Below are 18,781 nucleotides of genomic sequence, written 5' to 3'. Positions count from 1 at the left end.
GTGGGAATACCAGATGTTGCATACAAGTGACTACTAATTTAAAATGTATTCAAATGCTGCTGGTTATGTGCTATACTTCTTAAACCAGCCCTTCTGTGCTTGATCGTCTGAATGCTCTTTTGGAGCCTGGAGGAGTCTTGACTATTGGTGAAAGAGGAGTGATTGATGGCACCTGCCCAACCATTGTCCCACATACAAATTTCAGGTATGATTTTGGTTGCTAATTCTTGGTTGTTAAGGTGAGCTAAACTTTATACGGCTCGATTTCTGCATATATTGACAGAGGTCATAAGCATAATGGAGCTTTATCTGCCCCCATCAGAATTATTCTGATAGGGTTTTAATGTTTATATGTAGAATTAGTAGTTTTTATTTCACCTGTTACACGTTTGTTCAGTGTGAAATAGACCCATTTATTTTGACTGGCTTCTGTTCAATAACTTATTATCAGTCTCTGCTGTCGTACCTTCCCATATAATGTGATTTCTTGTGTATTCTGAAAATCTAAGTATACTCTATCTGCGGGTTCTCCTCTCCAATTGAAGTCCTCAAGTAAATTGGTCAAACAGGAGTGGGTGGTTGTATGAGCCACTGGTACATATCACAGTTCCTGGTTATGTGACCACTGATGCCAGGCAGACAGTCTCCGAAGAGTATTGATAATGGCCAGGTCACCCATCTTGTAACGACACCTCCTGGAAGAAGGCAATGACAAGCCACTTCTGTGAAAAAATTTGCCAATAACAGTGGTGCTCATGGAAATACCATAATTGCCTTTGTCATATGACACAGCACATAATGAAAGAACTATTTCTTTATTGATTATAGATCTAGCAGCTTACTAACAACAATTGTTAAACTAACAGACCTGTAGTTATATGCTGGCTTTTGCCCTTCGCTTTTCTTGAACAAGGAAGTGGTATTTACTGTTTCCCAATTCACTGGTACATTCTAACTCTGAAGTTTGGAAACTCTTCAACCAATGGTTTTACTATCTCAATAGCTGCTTCCTTAAAAAGTTTCTATGCCAGCCATCAGATCCTAGCACCTTGTCTGCCTGTAGGCCTTTTTGTTTTTCTGTTCTCTTTTCTCATGTGATGGTAATTGTTTTAAGTTCTTTCACGCTGTCTGAAACTAGCCCATTTATGTCTTTTGAATACAGTGGATTCAGGTTAATTGGGAGACATTGGGACCAGTACATTTTGGTCCAATTAGCTGAAGTTTCATGGAAATAGTTTACAATACTATAAAACTGTGCATAAGTTTCATAATTGATGAAGCAACTAGTTGAGTTATCGATGGAGGAAGTTCATCCAGTGTTCTTTTGATTTACTGTAAATTAAAACCAGCGCAGACACCTCGTGCAGATAATGGACTGCCTTTATACAATGCTTTTGAGGAATGCATTCTCCAAATCTTCCTTTTTGTTGTAACCTTCAAGATGATTGTCGATACCTTCAAATTCTTTGTAGTTGCTCACTTGTTGAAGTAATGAAATCATTTCACTTTGCACTCCTGGGCGTTTCTGGCATCTCCAAGCCTGAATGCTTGAAATTGCAGAAAGCAAAACAGATCTGAATTGTCTTGCTGCTTATTTCTTACCAATTATTAGCAATAAAAATTACTTTTTTGAACACAAACACACACAATTGATGCAATTTTAAAAACTCTTCACTCTAAGCATGATGTAGTGTCTAACGGCCACACAGATGCATGTGACTGATGCTAGTTAGAAATTGTTCGGCAACAGTCTCCTGTCCCAGTGAGTGGCATAATGCCCCAAATAAACAAAGGGAATCCGGCTATTTTCTCGATTGGTTTTTGTTCTTTGAGAGTTGTCCCAACAAAACAGCTGTCCTGATTAACTGATGGTCCAATTAACCATTATCCACTGTATTTGCAGTGTCTTCTGACAAAGACCAATACGAAGTGTATATATTTAACTTCTTTCCTGTTATTTGCCATTGTTGCCTACTGAAGGTCCAGCTGCTCTCTATTTATTTAAATAAACCTCTGTTTTGATATTTGGGGTTAGTGTCTTACAATCACTTACAATCACTTTCTTCCTCCTTGCTAAATTTTTCTTTTGCTGCTAGTTCCAGTAAAATTCTCAGCACTCTGGTGTAAGTTATTTCCCACCACCTTGTACGTTTTAATTTTTGATTTAATATTTTCCTTGACCTTGGATGATTCTTTCTCACGTGTCCATCATTTTCCCTGGGCTCAGTATTTTTAAGGTTTTTCTTTCTTTGAGATGAATTGTAATAAAATGAATTTCTCCTTAAGGTGCAATCAGTACTGAAAACTATTGCTTTAATTTAAAATGATGTTTTTAAAAATTTGTTGTAGGCTATTTATGACAATGGATCCAGTGCATGGGGAAATCTCTCGAGCCATGAGAAATCGTGGGATTGAAATTTATATTGCAGGCGAACAAAATGCAGAACCTTTGGATGAACACGATATGAAAATGCTGTTACATGGGCTTGGTCTTATGGGAGACCATCCATGTACTGAGCTAATGGCACTGTATTCAGAAATAAAAGAAATTGCAGTAGGTAAGAATATTAATTTCAAAATAGATTGTATTAGATGCCTTTGGTCAACTGGTTCTAGCTGACGGGTTACTTAAAGGTTTTTTGCATTTAATTGGCGCTTTTGTGCTTGTTTGGCCATTTGCTGTGATAACTATTGGTTTTGACTTATTAATAAATTTTTAAAATCCTGTGAAATAGGAAATTTAATGAATTCAAAACTTTTTAATTTGTCACTACATTTTGTTTACTCTTTAAACACAAAGCTGGCATCTCTATCAGTTCACTCCATCGGGCAGCTGTACATATTGTTCAGCAGTTGAAGTGTGGTCTTGATTTACCAGAGGCATTCGTTCGAGCTTGCTTGGAAGTATTTGCCTCTTCACAGACTTCTCAAGTTCACCAGAAGGTAACAAAGTTCTCACTAGCAGCTTGCTTTTCTTTGTAGTTCAGAATTAATGTAAATTAAGATTAAAGAACATTGAAGGCTAAGTAATACCTAATATTGATGTCCAATCACATATCTTTGTTTTTAATGTTAAATACAATTCTTTTCTGTTTAAAACTATCTAATTCTGCTATTTTTGTTATAACTAAATTTATGAGTTGAAGGTAAAAGGATTTAGAGCAAAAGTATGTTCATGTTGCAGCAAGTACAAGAGCTGGTGAAGAAACATGGACTCACATTGGCATCACCTGAATTCCGGGCTCATCCCTTGACTGTTTTAGGGCTGTGGCCAGATTCTATTCCCTCAGCAATGCTAACAGCAGAGGATTCAATGCTGTCCATGGTCTATCGAGATGGGCAGATCCTTACTTATTGTTTGAACCAACTGAGCCTCAAAAATAACAGGTAGGTGAGAATCTACTGTTTGTAAACAGTCATTTAGGGAAAGGTGAAAATTTACCTGCATATTTCTTCAGCTTGAGTTTTATCTAAGTCAGGGTGCATCCCATCACATTCCTACATAGAAAAACCATCGCTGTAAGCAAAAGCTTTGACTTGCCAAGAATACTTTTATTCCATTTATTAAGAGTTGTGAAACAATATGGATTTGTAGAAAATGCAGCAAAATTAGATCACAACCTGCTTTGTGGTTTTTGTAATGTATCTCTTTGTCCTTTCTGCAAATGAGGTTTCGACCATTGACTCTGACGGACCTGGAGGTAGTTTCGCAGTCCTGTAATATGGACCATCTTTCATTCCATGGCAACTGGACAGCAGCTCAAGTAGCCAATGAGGTTGATATGATTCCTACTGCTGTCAAAATGGTAACAGAGAAAGCGTCTAATCAAGATTGGCTGTTAAGGGCTAGGTGGTTGTGCCATGTTGCAAAGTCCCACAAACAGTTGCCAGGTATCTTTTATTTGTGTTTAATTGCATAAATTTGGTCATACTATTAATTCCTGTTGCTTAGTGAAATCATTCAGTGAGTTTTCTTGAATATTCGGAGTTGGCAATTGTCATACCACATTTACAGATAAATATCTTTTGATACCCTAAATAAAGCTGAATTTAAATTTGTAGCACACTAGTTTTAATTTGTATTTACATTCTAAATTGTAAATAGATTGATAGAAGTTTTACTACTACAATTGGGAATATTTACACTTAAGTATACAAATACAAAAGCATTAAAGTGGATTCCAGTTAATAGGGGCACATTGGGACCATTATAGTTTGGTCCAGTTAAACGGCTGCCCCAATTAGCTGAAGTTTCAAGGAAATAGTTAAAAAGATGTATTAAAAAAAAAACTACAGTTTAACTGAGTAAAAAAGAAGGTATGTATTTGATGAAATACAGAACAAATTAGAACACTACCAATATTATTACAGTACTATGAAACTGTATTTGTTCAGCTATCGATGCAGGAATTAGTACAGTTATCAAAGGAGTCCATCCAGTGTTTTGATTGACTGTAAATGAATAAAATCAGCACAGACATCTAGGGGAGATAACACTGAACCACAAATTTCTTTGAAGTTTTGCTTCTTCAGAATTTTTTTCGTTAACACAAATATAATTTCAGGCTACTTGTTATCACATAATAATTTGAAGAAACAAATTAATTTTTATTGCATATAATGTGCTTAATTGCATTATGGCGCTGACGCTTTGTTCAACTATTTAAAAACTGTTCTCTTTCAGCATTGTTGCTGAACAGTTTCAAACCAATGTCAGTCGCGTGCACCGGTGTGGCTGTTAGATACTACACAGTCTCCTGTCCCAATTAAGTGGCATAGTGTTCCAAATAAATGAAGAGTATCCCGGCTATTTTCTCACTTAATTTTTGTTCTTTGAGAGCTGTCCCAATTAAGTGGCTACCCTGATTAACTGATGGCCCAATTAACTGAAATCCACTGTATTTAAATTCTGATTTTGGATTTAAATGGAATCAAGTACAATACACAATTGCTGCTATACAAGTGGAGAGTTGTTTCCATGCAGAATATTCTTAATTTTGTTACTTTTTAAAAAATAATTAAACACACAGACTTGGTGTTTGCACAACTGGAAGCGGGGTCTCAAGGTCTCAACGCAGTTTATTCCAGTGCACTACCTACAGGAATGAAAGAAGTTATTCAGCAGCTGCAGCTTAATGCAAATGGTAACATTCCAGATTAATGGGAATTTCTTCATTTTTAATATCTATTCATTATATCTTTAAATTAATATTTTTTTTGAAATTAGGGAGTAATCAAGTTAGAGAATGGGAATAAATGACATGAGATTAGTTTCTTTCATTAAAGCATTTGCATCTTTTAATTTTGTACTTAAAAGTAGTAATTTTATGATTTTGGGGTTCTGCATTCCTTTTGACAGAGGGCATTGGGTGGGAATTCAGAATTTGCTGTTTTGTTGGCAATCAGGCAATAGAAGTATGCGGGTAGAAATGTCAAGACTGTATGCTCATTGGTTTACTGAAACTGTTTCTTCATAAGCTTTGGAAAAGTTGGAATAATGTGGCCTACTGTAGAACCAATCAGATTTGTGATCCCATTTCCTCCATTCTTCCATTGCTACCCCACCAGAGATTGCCTCAGTTCCTTTGGATCCACGATGGAACCAGCAGCAATTAGTCACTTTATTTCATTCTGTGAATTTTGAAAATGGGGAGCGCCGTTTGAAAGAGCTTCAAGCACAGCTAACCTCTGTTGCTAACAGGTAACTGGAATTTCTTTATTTCAGCTCTTTTGATCTTACTGAAGCCAGTGTGTCATTTTCCTTCCTTCAATTTTGATTTCTTCCAAGGTTAGAACATCAAACAGGATCAGGCCATTTGGCCCATGATGTTGTGCTGAACTAATTAGTTCTTAAATGTCCAACTAAAGTAATCCTTTCTCATATACAAAGTCAATTTCTTCACTTTCCAGCATATTCATGTACTAAGGGCTTTTTGAATCCCCCCTGTCTTATTCACCTTCACCACTGGCAGTGTATCTCGGGCACCTACCACTCTGTGTGTGAAATAAAATCTTGCCCCACATCTTTCCTTTGAACTAAACTCTTCTCACCTTAAGTGCATACTCTCTGGTATCAGATATTTCAACCCTGCGAAAAAGATATTGGCTCGCTCATTGTCTACTCTGTGCCAGATCTTCGTTACAATTTGAAGTTTTAGTATAAATATATGGGTGCAAGTTAATGAATTCCACCGCTGAGATGAGAATGACTGCTATTGCTAAATGACAGCCTATCAGAATGGAGCATTGAGGAGCCTTTATTAAAGTTGGGATGAACCACTAAAAGTATGTACGGGCTGGGACCATGTCTAACACAAGATAAGTTGCTGGAGGTGCACCATGCTGTCAGTTCCAGAGTTCCTGAAACCAGCATCCTAGGCCTGTCTATTGACTTGTTTCTTGCATTGCAAGGTGAGAAGTATGGTTGCTGATTTGCATTTGCTCTGCTTCATGTGCTGTTTCTGAAATAATGAAGCAACTGCACACATCTGTAAAATATCTGTGCATCCCGTGCATTTGGATGTATATCAATAAAACATCTGTGCATCTGGGTTGAAGGGTGATATGATTGGTTTGTGTCACACAAATTCCAGGCAACTTCCAGACCAACTTCAATTAGAGAAGATAACAATAGCCCCTTTATAGACATTGATAAGTTTTACACAATACTGTAAGCCCTACTCGAACACCTGGAAATCAGAGAAACTGCAGATGCTGGAAATCTGGATCAACACATAGGGTCCTGCTGCCATCAGGAAGAGGGTACAGTAGCCTCAGGATGTACACCACCATGATCACGAACAGTTATTACCCCGCAACCATCAGGCTCTTGAACCAGAGGGGATAACTTCACTCAACTTCACTGGCCCCATCACTGAACCATTTCCACAACCCATCGACTCACTTTCGAGGTCTCTTCGTCTCATGTTCTCGATATTTATTGCTTTTTTTCTTTTTGTATTTTCATTGTTTGTTGTCTTTTGCGCATTAGTTATTTATCCGTCCTTTTGGGTGCAGTTTTCCATTGACTTGGTTGTGTTTCTTCTATTTACTGTGAATGCCCACAAGAAAATGAATCTCAGAGTTGTATATGGTGGCATAAATGTACTTTGATAATAAATCTACTTTGAGCATTTTGAACTTTGAAATGTTAGAGCAACTTAGGCAGTGTCAATGAAGGGAAGTCAACTTCAACTGAATTGATCTGGGAGTCACAGTTGCTCAAGTTACCTTGCACATCCAATATTTCTACATGCTGCAAGAGCAAGTTAGAGTGGTATTCTGCAAGGAATAAATGACATTTTGGCTTTCCAAATCTTTCACCATGAGAAGCTGCAAGTCAGGGATGTGATGGAATGTTCTGCAGTAGTTGAATGCTGCTCCATTGATTTGCAAACAGCTGAAGTCTGTCCAGGGAAAAAGAACACTTGATTGCAGTTTCCACTTTGCTACATAGATGAGCAGAGATTTGTGTATGTCTGTGAAGCTGTGTAAATTGACGATTCCCATATGTATGATATTTTTCATGCTTAAGTCTTGGTTTACTTCTGTAGAATGGCATTTCTAATGAACAGAGAGGAAAGGGAATACATAGAGAAGACAACCCTGGCGTCTGAAGTTACAAAGAAATCAGGAAGACGCAGTGCTTTGAGGATATCTGTAGCATTTCATAAAGGTAACGTGTTAAATATGGCAAGAAGGAAAATAGAACTTTGTGCTTTAGAATCTTTGCCATCTGCAATAAACATGAGTGCATGAAAAGATAATTAGTTTCTGAACATTTCTCCTGTCATTCTTGTATCTGATGGGTGGAAATCAGAATTGGGAGAATGTCTAGGATTGTAGTGTTTTTTTTTGTTTTATCAGTTATTGCAAAGTGACCTATTATTGCCAATTGCCAAATTCATCTGAACTTGTTTGATTACTTGCCAGGTCATTTAAGAGGGATATTAAGAATCAGCTGTGTTGATTAGTGTGGATTTCCTTCCCTAAAAGCAAGAGTAAAAAAGAGTTTTTTATGGCTGTCTTGGTCATATTACTGAGTATTTTTGTTACTTAAATTGAATTTCGAAGCCTTTTTGGGATTCTAACAGCTTTCTATATCAGTAATCCAGGTATTCTGATACCAGTGTAGTAAACTTCCTATATTCTATGAAACAACAATGTGGAAATGAAATAAAATGTTCTGATAATTACAATAATTCTATTTCATACAGTTGACTATGTATAATATTTCTATATAGATTGTATAGAGATAGCTACTGATACTACTGAGAATTAAGTGTCCAAGCCTAAAATTTTAATGCTTTATTTTTCATTTTAGGGATGCTAAGTTTTGAAAATCTACCTCACCCAGCCCTGGCCCATCTTGCTGCTTTCTTTGAAGTCTGGGATGCTTGTGTGCTACAGTGCATAAAATCTCAGTTTTATCACCTTGAAGATGATGTCTTCAATGAAGTAAGTGTTAATTTATATTTTTGACCTGCATTGTGTACATATTTATTTGTAATTTAATTTGTTTTGGAAGTATATCATGTGAAGGAAGATGATTCTGTGGAGGAGTGTGCAGAGCTGATTGGCATACAGTTAATTGCCATAATGAAGCTTGGTTATTACTGCACAAGTAGTTCAGTCTGTTATGGGTGATGTGTAGCCTTTGAGCAGTGTTGTATTACAATGAGCAGAAGTTGTACAGCTTTAGGTAATACATTACCTTTAATATTTTACATAAAAATGGCAAAACATGTCTTTCAGGTTATATGTATGTTTGGTTAGTTTGTGCACTTCATATCTGTACTGAGAATTTAGGATCCGGGAGATGCTAAACATTCATGTATTTACAATGAGAACTATTAGTGCTACAAACTTGGATCATATTTTTGTAACTGCTGTTAAAATATTAAAGTAAAACTTTTGGAATGCTTGAGTGGTGTTGCAGAAAATGTAATTTCATTGAAGATACTTTTTCAGAGATGAAATTAAGAAACTGCATCTGTCTATGACAGTCTCTATTATAGTATACTCTTTACTGACATTAACAACTTTCTGATGTCCTTCAGGTGCTATGCAACACTGTGTGGCGAGATCGGTTCTGGGTGGTTTCAGATAGAGTCACTTCGGATTATGAAGGCATGGCACTGCTCTCACTCCATTGGCAATGGGTCTTGAAGCACCTTGTGAAGGATCACCTCCAACAGTTGTCTTGCGTTTCTCAGTACGAATAAGTATTTTGATCCTTGGGCATTAAAGAATTCCAAATCTAAGTGCCATCTCATTCAGGGTTCAATTTAAGATCTTTAATTAATTTAATTAATTTACCATTAATTGATCAAACAAAAAATATTTTATTTTTCATACCTGCTAACTAATATTTCCTTGTAACTACAGCCACTAACAATTAAAGTGAATTTATGTGGACCAGTGTGAGGTAAAGAATAATGAAAAAAAAAGGTTACCTTGCATTGATGTCAGACTTGCTTTATCTGTCATCTAGTGATGAAAGCTGTTTAATTGAGGAAGAAAATTAGATCCAGGGGAAATGTGATACTGTCTGTAGAATTTGGAATCAAATGTTCAAAGGAATGTACTTCACTAGATTCTGATATATCCAGAGATTGTTTTGCACGGAGTAATTTTGGAATACACTACTTAGATTTTATTTTTTTACCTCATTGAGTCAGACTGCTGTCAAAGGTCTGACAAATATGCTTTTGGTGAACAGTTTTTTTTATGCAGTTAGATGCGCATGGAATAATGTGTTTCTTCAGCAGAATTATCATCTCCTGATTTCTCTTCGCAGCTGCAGATTTATTATTTTTAGTTACTTCTGATGTTTTGCCAAAGCAAAAAAAATTCAAGAATTTAGTTCTTTAATGTTCTTGTGTGACTAAATGTTTTAGAAGGTATATTTATGGTGCTGTTTACTTTACAATAGAATTTCTCAAGAAATTCACACCGTTTCAGTTAATCTTCAAAGTCATCTTGCTAGCCCAAGTGGAATAACATTCGGTGTAAAGAAGATGCAGAAATCACTGGGGTTCCCTCCTCCATTCAAGGTCAGTGAAATCTAATACAAGGTTACTTTTGTTCTTGGAGTATCTATGGGGATTGGCAGCACAGTGGTTCAATTAGCAGCTGGGTTATATTTTTAAAATAAGATTCTTTTCCTCCTCTACCAAGAAATCTGGGAAAGATAGGAGCTTCTGAAATAATAGGCAGTTATGAAAAGGAAACATTAATAAAAAATAGGTTTTGATAAAGGTTGAACCAGCTGGATGGCTCTTGCACAATTCAGATACATGATTCCAATTCATATAGGCCAAATGGCATTCTTCAATGGTATAGTGTTCCTGCTGTGCTCAAGTTTCCTTCCCGATTGAAAGATAAAATAGAATCAGGCATAGTCTGCATGAACAAAACTGTTTTCTAATCATAGCAAAAGAAAGATATAATTGACTGGATAACTAAGATATACTGCTCCTATTTGACCAGTCACTTCAAGGTCTTTGTAAGATTAACTTGAAAGTAGTTAAATGCTACTGCCTATTGAATAAACTTGAATTTAAATAGTATTAATGCAATTGATTAGTTACATAGACAATTAATATTATTATAAGAGGCTATGAATGGTGGGGGAAATGCGCACTTTGATTCAGATTGTTTTACATATCACCTTACATTGAAACATATACTGAAATGACATTTATGTGTTTTGCTGTTGTTGCATTGCCACTTGATGTGTTCTGTGTTGTTCTGCCAAGCATGGTGGGCATGTTATGTTTGAAACAGTAGGTTACTTAGGCCCTTGTGCTAGTGTTATGATTAAATAAAGTTATGGCCGACAAGGGTTAACTTGCTTTCCGCATTTTTATCTAATCCATTTATTTCTTTATTTTCTAAAAAATGTATCTATCAGAAGTAAAGTTACAAATTGATCTGTGAGAAACTTGGCAATTTTTTTCAGCCCTGATGTAAATATGCTTCTCTACTCGAGTCCTAGGTACGCCAATAAGCCAAACTATTTTCCATTTCGCCTTTCTTTCCTCCTATGAAGTTCAGCTTAAGATTTTTCTCTCCAAAGCAGAAAGAACATATCAAAGAACACATCAACAATAGAACAATTAAAAAGCAAGAGTTGGTCAAAAGCTCCCTAATGTTGTTTATCATTCAATATGAATTCCTAAGGGGTCCATGGGCCTCAGGTTGGGAATCTCTGCTTTAAACCAAGTTGATATTACCCACCTTACGTTGATGTTCTTGTCCAAATCAATTGACCTTGGGCTTAAATACTGACTGTCAGTATTTAAGACTGAATGTCCACAACCTTTTGGGATAGAGTTTTCCCTTAAACACAGATAGCTGATTCGTTATCCTTTTTAGTATTTCTTGCCAAGCAAAACTTTTTTAGTATCTTCTTTGCCTCTAAATCTCTTAACGTCAAGAATAATTCTTCTAAATGATATTGTAAGTAGGCTGGTCCCACTCGGTCTCTCTTTTCAAGATCATCTCTACAACCTAGACATCTGTCATTATGCTAGGTTATAGCATGCCCTTGCATGGATACTGAGATAGAAACTGCATACAAAGATGAGGTTCTGTGCTTTGCACCTGGCCCTTCTTGCACCATAGTTGGAGTACGAAGTACAATTTGCATTCTTATTTGCTTGCTTATGTCTGCATATTAGCTGTGGTTCCTATGCAAGTGCATCCTTTCCTCTTAGTGCACTAGCATTTCTCCTCATTTAATTCTATATTTTATTACACTATTCAGCTCTCCTTTCAAAGCCTCCACAGCCTTCCTATCATGATTCAACCAAAACCAAATGTTGTTTGCAATACTCAATATGCATCCTAATGAGAATTTGTAAAGCTCAACATAACTTCCTGACTCTTGAACTCAATTGCCCTGATTAATAATGGCAAACATGTCATATGCTGCCTTTACCATTGCACCAACCTGTGCAGCCAGTTTCAGGGAGTTCTAGACTTGGACCCCAAGATCCCTTTGCACAACCAACCCTCTTAAGAGTCTTGCCGTTTACATTTGATCTCCCAAAGTGCAAGACAGCACATTTCACTGGATTGAACTCCATCTGTCATTCCTTTGCCCATATTTGCAACTGAACAATGTCCTGCTGTATCCTTTGGCAATCTTCTGCATGAGCACAACACCATCTGCAAAATTACTGTCCCACCCCTTCTACTTTTTGATCCAGGTCATTTTTTTTATTTTTATATATATTTACACACACACACACACACACACACACCTCAAATCAGGTTGGTAAAGCATGACTTGTCCCTCAAAAAGTCAAACAACAGGAATTCGGCAGATGCTGGAAATTCAAGCAACATACATCAAAGTTGCCGGTGAACGCAGCAGGCCAAGCAGCATCTATAGGAAGAGGCGCAGTCGACGTTTCAGGCCGAGACCCTTCGTCAGGACTAACTGAAGGAAGAGTGAGTAAGGGATTTGAAAGCTGGAGGGGGAGGGGGAGATGCAAAATGATAGGAGAAGACAGGAGGGGGAGGGATAGAGCCGAGAGCTGGACAGGTGATAGGCAAAAGGGGATACGAGAGGATCATGGGACAGGAGGTCCGGAAAGAAAGACAAGGGGGGGGGGTGACCCAGAGGATGGGCAAGAGGTATATTCAGAGGGACAGAGGGAGAAAAAGGAGAGTGAGAGAAAGAATGTGTGCATAAAAATGAGTAACAGATGGGGTACGAGGGGGAGGTGGGGCCTTAGCGGAAGTTAGAGAAGTCGATGTTCATGCCATCAGGTTGGAGGCTACCCAGACGGAATATAAGGTGTTGTTCCTCCAACCTGAGTGTGGCTTCATCTTTACAGTAGAGGAGGCCGTGGATATAAACACATTTTAATTCCACATCCCATTCCTATTCTGACATGTCTATCCACGGCCTCCTCTACTGTAAAGATGAAGCCACACTCAGGTTGGAGGAACAACACCTTATATTCCGTCTGGGTAGCCTCCAACCTGATGGCATGAACACTGACTTCTCTAACTTCTGCTAATGCCCCACCTCCCCTTCATACCCCATCTGTTACTCATTTTTATGCACACATTCTTTCTCTCACTCTCCTTTTTCTCCCTCTGTCCCTCTGAATATACCTCTTGCCCATCCTCTGGGTCACCCCCCCCTGTCTTTCTTCCCGGACCTCCTGTCCCATGATCCTCTCGTATCCCCTTTTGCCTATCACCTGTCCAGCTCTCGGCTCTATCCCTCCCCCTCCTGTCTTCTCCTATCATTTTGCATCTCCCCCTCCCCCTCCAGCTTTCAAATCCCTTACTCACTCTTCCTTCAGTTAGTCCCGACAAAGGGTCTCGGCCTGAAACATCGACTGCGCCTCTTCCTATAGATGCTGCTTGGCCTGCTGCGTTCACCAGCAACTTTGATGTATGTTCCTCAAAAAGTCATGCTGGCTGTGCATAATTAAGCATGATTTTACATATGCTCATAGATCCTACCTATAAGAATCCTGTCCAGTACCTTTCTACCACTGATGTGAGACTCGACAGTCCACAGTTTCCAGGCTTAACCCTATTGTCCTTCTTGAACAATGGAACAGTATAAACTACTCACTTGTGGCTAGAGAGGACATGAATATATTGATCAAGACCATGGCAATCTCATTTGTTGCCTCTCTTAGTAACTTGCAGAATATCCGTCAACTCCTGGAATCTGAAACACCTTAATTTTCTTTAAGTGATCTAACACTACCTCTTTGCAGAATTGATGCTCTGCTTGCAGTTTGGTTGATTTGGGCAGATCAACCTGCAGGCAGTTGATGTGGAAAGATAAATATATCAAAATTAGCTTGAAGGGATGTTGATTATGTAAAAGATTGGCTTAATCGCGATGGTTGGTTATGACACTTTCCTATTTAAAGTAATAAATGTCGTATATAGTACCGGACTTTGTCATTCATCTGACGCTTTTGAACTTGATATTTTCTCCTTAGGTTCAATCTGTTGTGGAATGTACATCTAAACTCAAGTCAATAAGTTCTGTCTTGGATGTGCTCAGTCTGAGACCAAAAGTGACAGACATAGCCTGGAAAGACCAACTTTGTAGAATAAAAGCAGTTGCCACTGATTGGAATATCAAGGAGGAGTTGCTGTTGTCTTGGGGTCTTGTACTTCGGGCAAATTACTTTGCAGGATTTGACACTGGTATGCTTCATTATTTTTTCAGAAACATAATCTAATTGACCATCTTAATGTTGTACCATTTGATTTCGTCAGGTTATAGAATTCCAATGTTAATTAAAGACTTTTTGGTTTGTATATGTGAAACTTCCCTCTGCCCATTGTTGTACTGAATTGAATGGACTTAATTACTGACATTCTTCATATGCATGAGGAGTAAAAATCTTTACATAATGTCTCTGTCTAAATGTGCAATTTATAGTAATTTATAATAAATAGTATGTACAACAGAACAGTCAATATAACATAGAAATACAATTGTATCAGCATGGGTTAATCAGTCTGATGGCCTGGTGGAAGAAGCTGTCCCGGAGCTTGTTGGTCCTGGCTTTTATGCTGCAGTACAGTTTCCTGGATGGTAGCAGCTGGAACAGTTTGTGGTTGGGTTGACTCGGGTCCCCAATGATCCTTTGGGCCCTTTATATACACCTGTCTTTGTAAATGTCCTGAATAATGGGAAGTTCACATCGACAGATGCACTGGTCTGTCCACACTACTCTCTGCAGAGTGCTACGATTAAGGGAAGTACAGTTCCCATATCAGGCAGTGATGCAGCCTGTCAGGGTGCCCCTGTAGAAAGTCCTTAGGCTTTGGGGGCCCATACCAAAATTCCTCAACCGTCTGAGGTGAAAGAGGTGCTGTTGTGCCTTTTTCACCACACAGCCAGTTTGTGCAGACCACGTGAGGTCCTCAGTATGTGGATGCTGAGGAACTTAAAGCTGTTCACCCTCTCAAACCCAGATCCATTGATGTCAGTAAGGGTTAGCCTGTCTCCATTCATCCTGTAGTCCACAACCAGCTCCTTTGTTTTTGCGACATTGAGGGAGAGGTTGTTTTCTTGACACCACTGTGTCAGGGTGATGACTTCTTCACTGTAGGCTGCCTTGTTATTATTTGAGATTAGGCCAATCAACGTAGCGTCGACAGCAAATTTAATTAGCAGATTGGAGCTGTGGGTGGCAACATATAGTCATGGGTATGCAGAGAGTAAAGGAGGGCACTTAGGACACAGCTATTTGAAGCCTGCAGCTGGTGGCAGCTATTTGGTCTATTCCAGCCCCATTATCTGATGTTTTCTGAGACACTTGCCCTTGTCCAATTTGGTAAAGGGATAATAAATGTATGGAGAAATTTAAATGAATAACATTAGAATTATTACGACACTTTTCTAAATGTTGAGTGTTACTGGCTTTATGTTTGTATATTCAGTTTAGGGTTCAAACAGCTTCACTGATGAGTTGTGTCTTTTAAACTGAGCCTTTCCTATTAAGCAAGGTAAAGCATACTGGGTTAAATCCAGTGAAGATTTTTCTTTTAGAAGGATGTACAGTGTGCATCTTCGTATCAGCCATGCAGACTTTTAGTGAAGGCTATACCTAATTTTAAATGTAGTCTCCTTGCATTGAGTTTGAGTTCAGTAGAGACCATACCTGTAGAACTACTGCCTGAGATTGGCAAAGTTTTTAATTCATTTTTGTGTTGACACCTTGGTTGTCTTCTGAAGTAACATGATAGTGAATGATTGAGATTAAGAGTCAAGTTCCATTCTTAACCCATCTTCTGTGGCAAAAATTGAAGGAACAAACATGTTTGCAATCGCTGTTTTTTGTTACATTTTGTTTCTTTATTTAATCTAATCCTGACTCTGGATATGCTATATACCCCTATATACCCCTTTCCTCTGCTTTCCAATATTCGCTGGATGTCCTTTAAAACTGTGCAGTTTGCATTTCCATTTCAGTTCCCAGCTTCTTATTCCTTATTCATACTTTCTATGCCTCACCTTTTCAAGCTTCAGCCTTCGATGTAATGTATATTCTTCATTTCTGCTGTTTCAATGCAAGTACATCATTTAAACTACTTATCACCAAAACTTATGAATTCTCATGGAAATATCTGCTCTCTACTTGTCATTGTCTTTCAAAAGTTATCTTGCACAACTTGTTACTTGTGAATTTTCTATATTATTTAATGCTTGAATTAAATTCAAAGCTATTTAAACTGCATCTTTTTTGATGATTTGAATTTTTATTTAAGCACTTGAAGCTGCAATATGATAATTTCAAGGATTGATCTGGAAATATTGTCAACATCTTTTGGTTTTTAAAAAAAAAACAAAAATAAAAAGTAATTCTGGTATTGGTAATCTGAAATAAAAGCAGAAAATAATGAAGGATCTCTGATCTGAATTGATAACTTCTCTTTCAACATTTTCAGTTTTTTCTTCATTTCGCTAGTTGGGTCACAATTCAAGCTGTCAATTAACTTCTGGATTTCTCTCATGTCACCTAATTTGAATCAAACTGGCTTCTCCTTCATAATACTTACTATATAAATTGTAAATAAGTTCTTACAGGTACAGCACTTCAGATAATGGTGAGCATAATGCAGAATTATAAATGGACAAATGAAAAAGAGGGTCAAAAATGTATGCTTTTTCAAGTCCTAGTAATATAGAGCATTAGGAAACCATAAACTGTCCTTCATCAGCCAAGTTTATCTTTTTAGCCAGAAACAATCCAAGTGTTTATTTCAAATTGTTAATTTCCAATTAGTTGATATTAAACTTCTATGGTATAAATCTCTACTGTTACAGATGAAATACAGCGTGCAGTAAACACTATAACTACAATGATGAAATCTCAGGGTCTTCTAAACTCTCCTGATTCCAAAAGTGTTGAGCCAACACCACCTCAACTGGATGGGGATTGTTTGAATCAGCTACAGAGTAATATTCAGCTGTGGCCAGCAGTGGAATATTTGGCATTGCTTTGCAAGTTTAAAGTTCTGGCAGACCTCTTGGAGCTATCATTAATATCTGGGTAAGGCAAAAATAAGTTATTGTCTGCTAAATAAAAAAAAATTATCAGCTTCCCAAACAACTGTCACAAACACACGGGCAATTAATAGCAGGAAAATGGTGAATATAAATGTAAGCATTTGAATAGCCACTTACCCATCAAATCTATTCCTACATTGCCTCAGATCCCATATTATCTGTTATCTAGCTTCTTAACAATAGTTGACTTGGTATAATTTGGTGTTTGCACAAGTGTTTGTGAAAGTGTTTCGTTTACTTGTGAAAGGCCAATCTCTGATTTTTAAGGATGTGACCATCTCTAAGCTCCATATACAGCTCCTATAGCTTACTTTATTGCAATAAAACATTGATAACACCCCCCCCTCCACCCAGTCCAATTGCATGCTTTGGGATTTTTCCCAATCTTGCAGACCGGTGCTTTAAATTCTTAGTGGCAGGGCCCCCATCAAAAATACAGTAAATTTTCTTAAATATCCAGTAGGATTTTTATTCTCTGATGTGAAATATAGCTTGTGTAGAGTGGAAACAATTAGAAACAAAAACTCCTTCTGGGATAAAATTTTGTTGGTTATAGTTGCATATAATTTCTAAGCTGTGTCACAGAAAATTTTCAAAACACATTTTAATTTAAAATTGAGATATTAGTATTAATAGACTTTCCACAGTTGTTTATTTCTGACTTTTCCAAGATGTGGATCTTTAATTCTCCATTTGCCCTTGATCAGGGTAAATGGAATGTTGCTTTGGCGGAATCTCTCTTATCCTTGATTACGCCCTTGGATGTTTATGTTTGATTATTATGGTTCAAGTTTTCTTTTGATAAATGGTACTTTAAAATCTGTGATTATAAATTTTCTTGTTGCATTTGTGTTATAGTGGAATATTTGTGTTAAACCCTTCTTTGCTGAAAGTAAATCTGGAAGCTTACAAGAATATAATATTTGAATTTAATTTTAAACTGGTGAAAATATTTGGATGGTAAGCTTTCAAACTCTGAAAGGAGCAAAACATAGTTCACTGAACTTGAAATTATGGAGGATGTTTTGGGTTTTCTGTAGTAGTAAAGTAAATGTGTGGATATAGGTCCCCAATATAGATTCAGCCATGTAGATTTTTCATTAGGTTGTGATACATATGAAATAATATTCATTGTTCAGTTATTGAAGACTAAAGAAAACCTTAAGACATTTTATAAAACTGCATACCTGCCATTTGATTTGAAGAACATGGTACACTTCTAAAAGATTGTAATTTAATAATTTATTTGTTTTTTTTCCATTTGAATCATCTACCACAGAAGTAGAATTAAACAAGATAGGTCAAAAATTTGTGCAGAGCTACGTCAGTTAGTAACATTTTGCGTAAGAACAACTCCAGGCAGTGCCCGAGCTCTTCAAGGATTTTGGTACTTGATACAGACAGAAGTGAGTAGAAAGTTCACAATTTACATCTAAATGCTGCGATATCATGGTGTTTTGTTGACCTAAAAATGCTTCAACCGTCTTGCTGCTATATAAAATGGTATTTGCATCAAGCTGCATTTGGAAGCTGAACTTGCTGGATAACTCTACAGGACCCCTTCTGCCAAGCTCAGTAAGGCAGTAGGGCCATGTATAATCTAAAACTCCCCACAGCTGAAATATACTTTGACATTATGAAAACCTGCACCTTCAGCTTTCAGTCAAATGTGACAGACATTTGGAAATATTCAAAACTAGTTAAAAATGTAAT

At 37.3% G+C, this 18,781-nt stretch overlaps 1 protein-coding gene across 2 annotated transcripts in view; it reads left to right on the top strand.

Moving 5' to 3' along the window:
- Nucleotides 1–18,781, top strand: part of mdn1 (midasin AAA ATPase 1) — a 181,032-nt gene that overhangs the window by 86,104 nt on the left and 76,147 nt on the right. For both annotated transcript variants that reach the window (XM_063040373.1, XM_063040372.1), the window contains exons 45-58: nucleotides 89–205; nucleotides 2,350–2,558; nucleotides 2,801–2,943; nucleotides 3,185–3,387; nucleotides 3,671–3,891; nucleotides 5,031–5,144; nucleotides 5,569–5,701; nucleotides 7,554–7,675; nucleotides 8,324–8,457; nucleotides 9,060–9,214; nucleotides 9,935–10,055; nucleotides 13,983–14,193; nucleotides 16,826–17,051; nucleotides 18,348–18,474. In XM_063040373.1, coding sequence (XP_062896443.1) covers nucleotides 89–205; nucleotides 2,350–2,558; nucleotides 2,801–2,943; nucleotides 3,185–3,387; nucleotides 3,671–3,891; nucleotides 5,031–5,144; nucleotides 5,569–5,701; nucleotides 7,554–7,675; nucleotides 8,324–8,457; nucleotides 9,060–9,214; nucleotides 9,935–10,055; nucleotides 13,983–14,193; nucleotides 16,826–17,051; nucleotides 18,348–18,474 — 2,236 coding nt within the window. The remainder of the gene's footprint in view (nucleotides 1–88; nucleotides 206–2,349; nucleotides 2,559–2,800; nucleotides 2,944–3,184; nucleotides 3,388–3,670; nucleotides 3,892–5,030; nucleotides 5,145–5,568; nucleotides 5,702–7,553; nucleotides 7,676–8,323; nucleotides 8,458–9,059; nucleotides 9,215–9,934; nucleotides 10,056–13,982; nucleotides 14,194–16,825; nucleotides 17,052–18,347; nucleotides 18,475–18,781) is intronic.

The sequence above is a fragment of the Mobula hypostoma genome, chromosome 2, assembly GCF_963921235.1.
Source record: "Mobula hypostoma chromosome 2, sMobHyp1.1, whole genome shotgun sequence".
Taxonomy (NCBI): Eukaryota; Metazoa; Chordata; class Chondrichthyes; order Myliobatiformes; family Myliobatidae; genus Mobula; species Mobula hypostoma.
The sequence above is the reverse complement of the archived record's forward strand: the minus strand, read 5'-3'. Positions and strand labels throughout refer to the sequence as shown.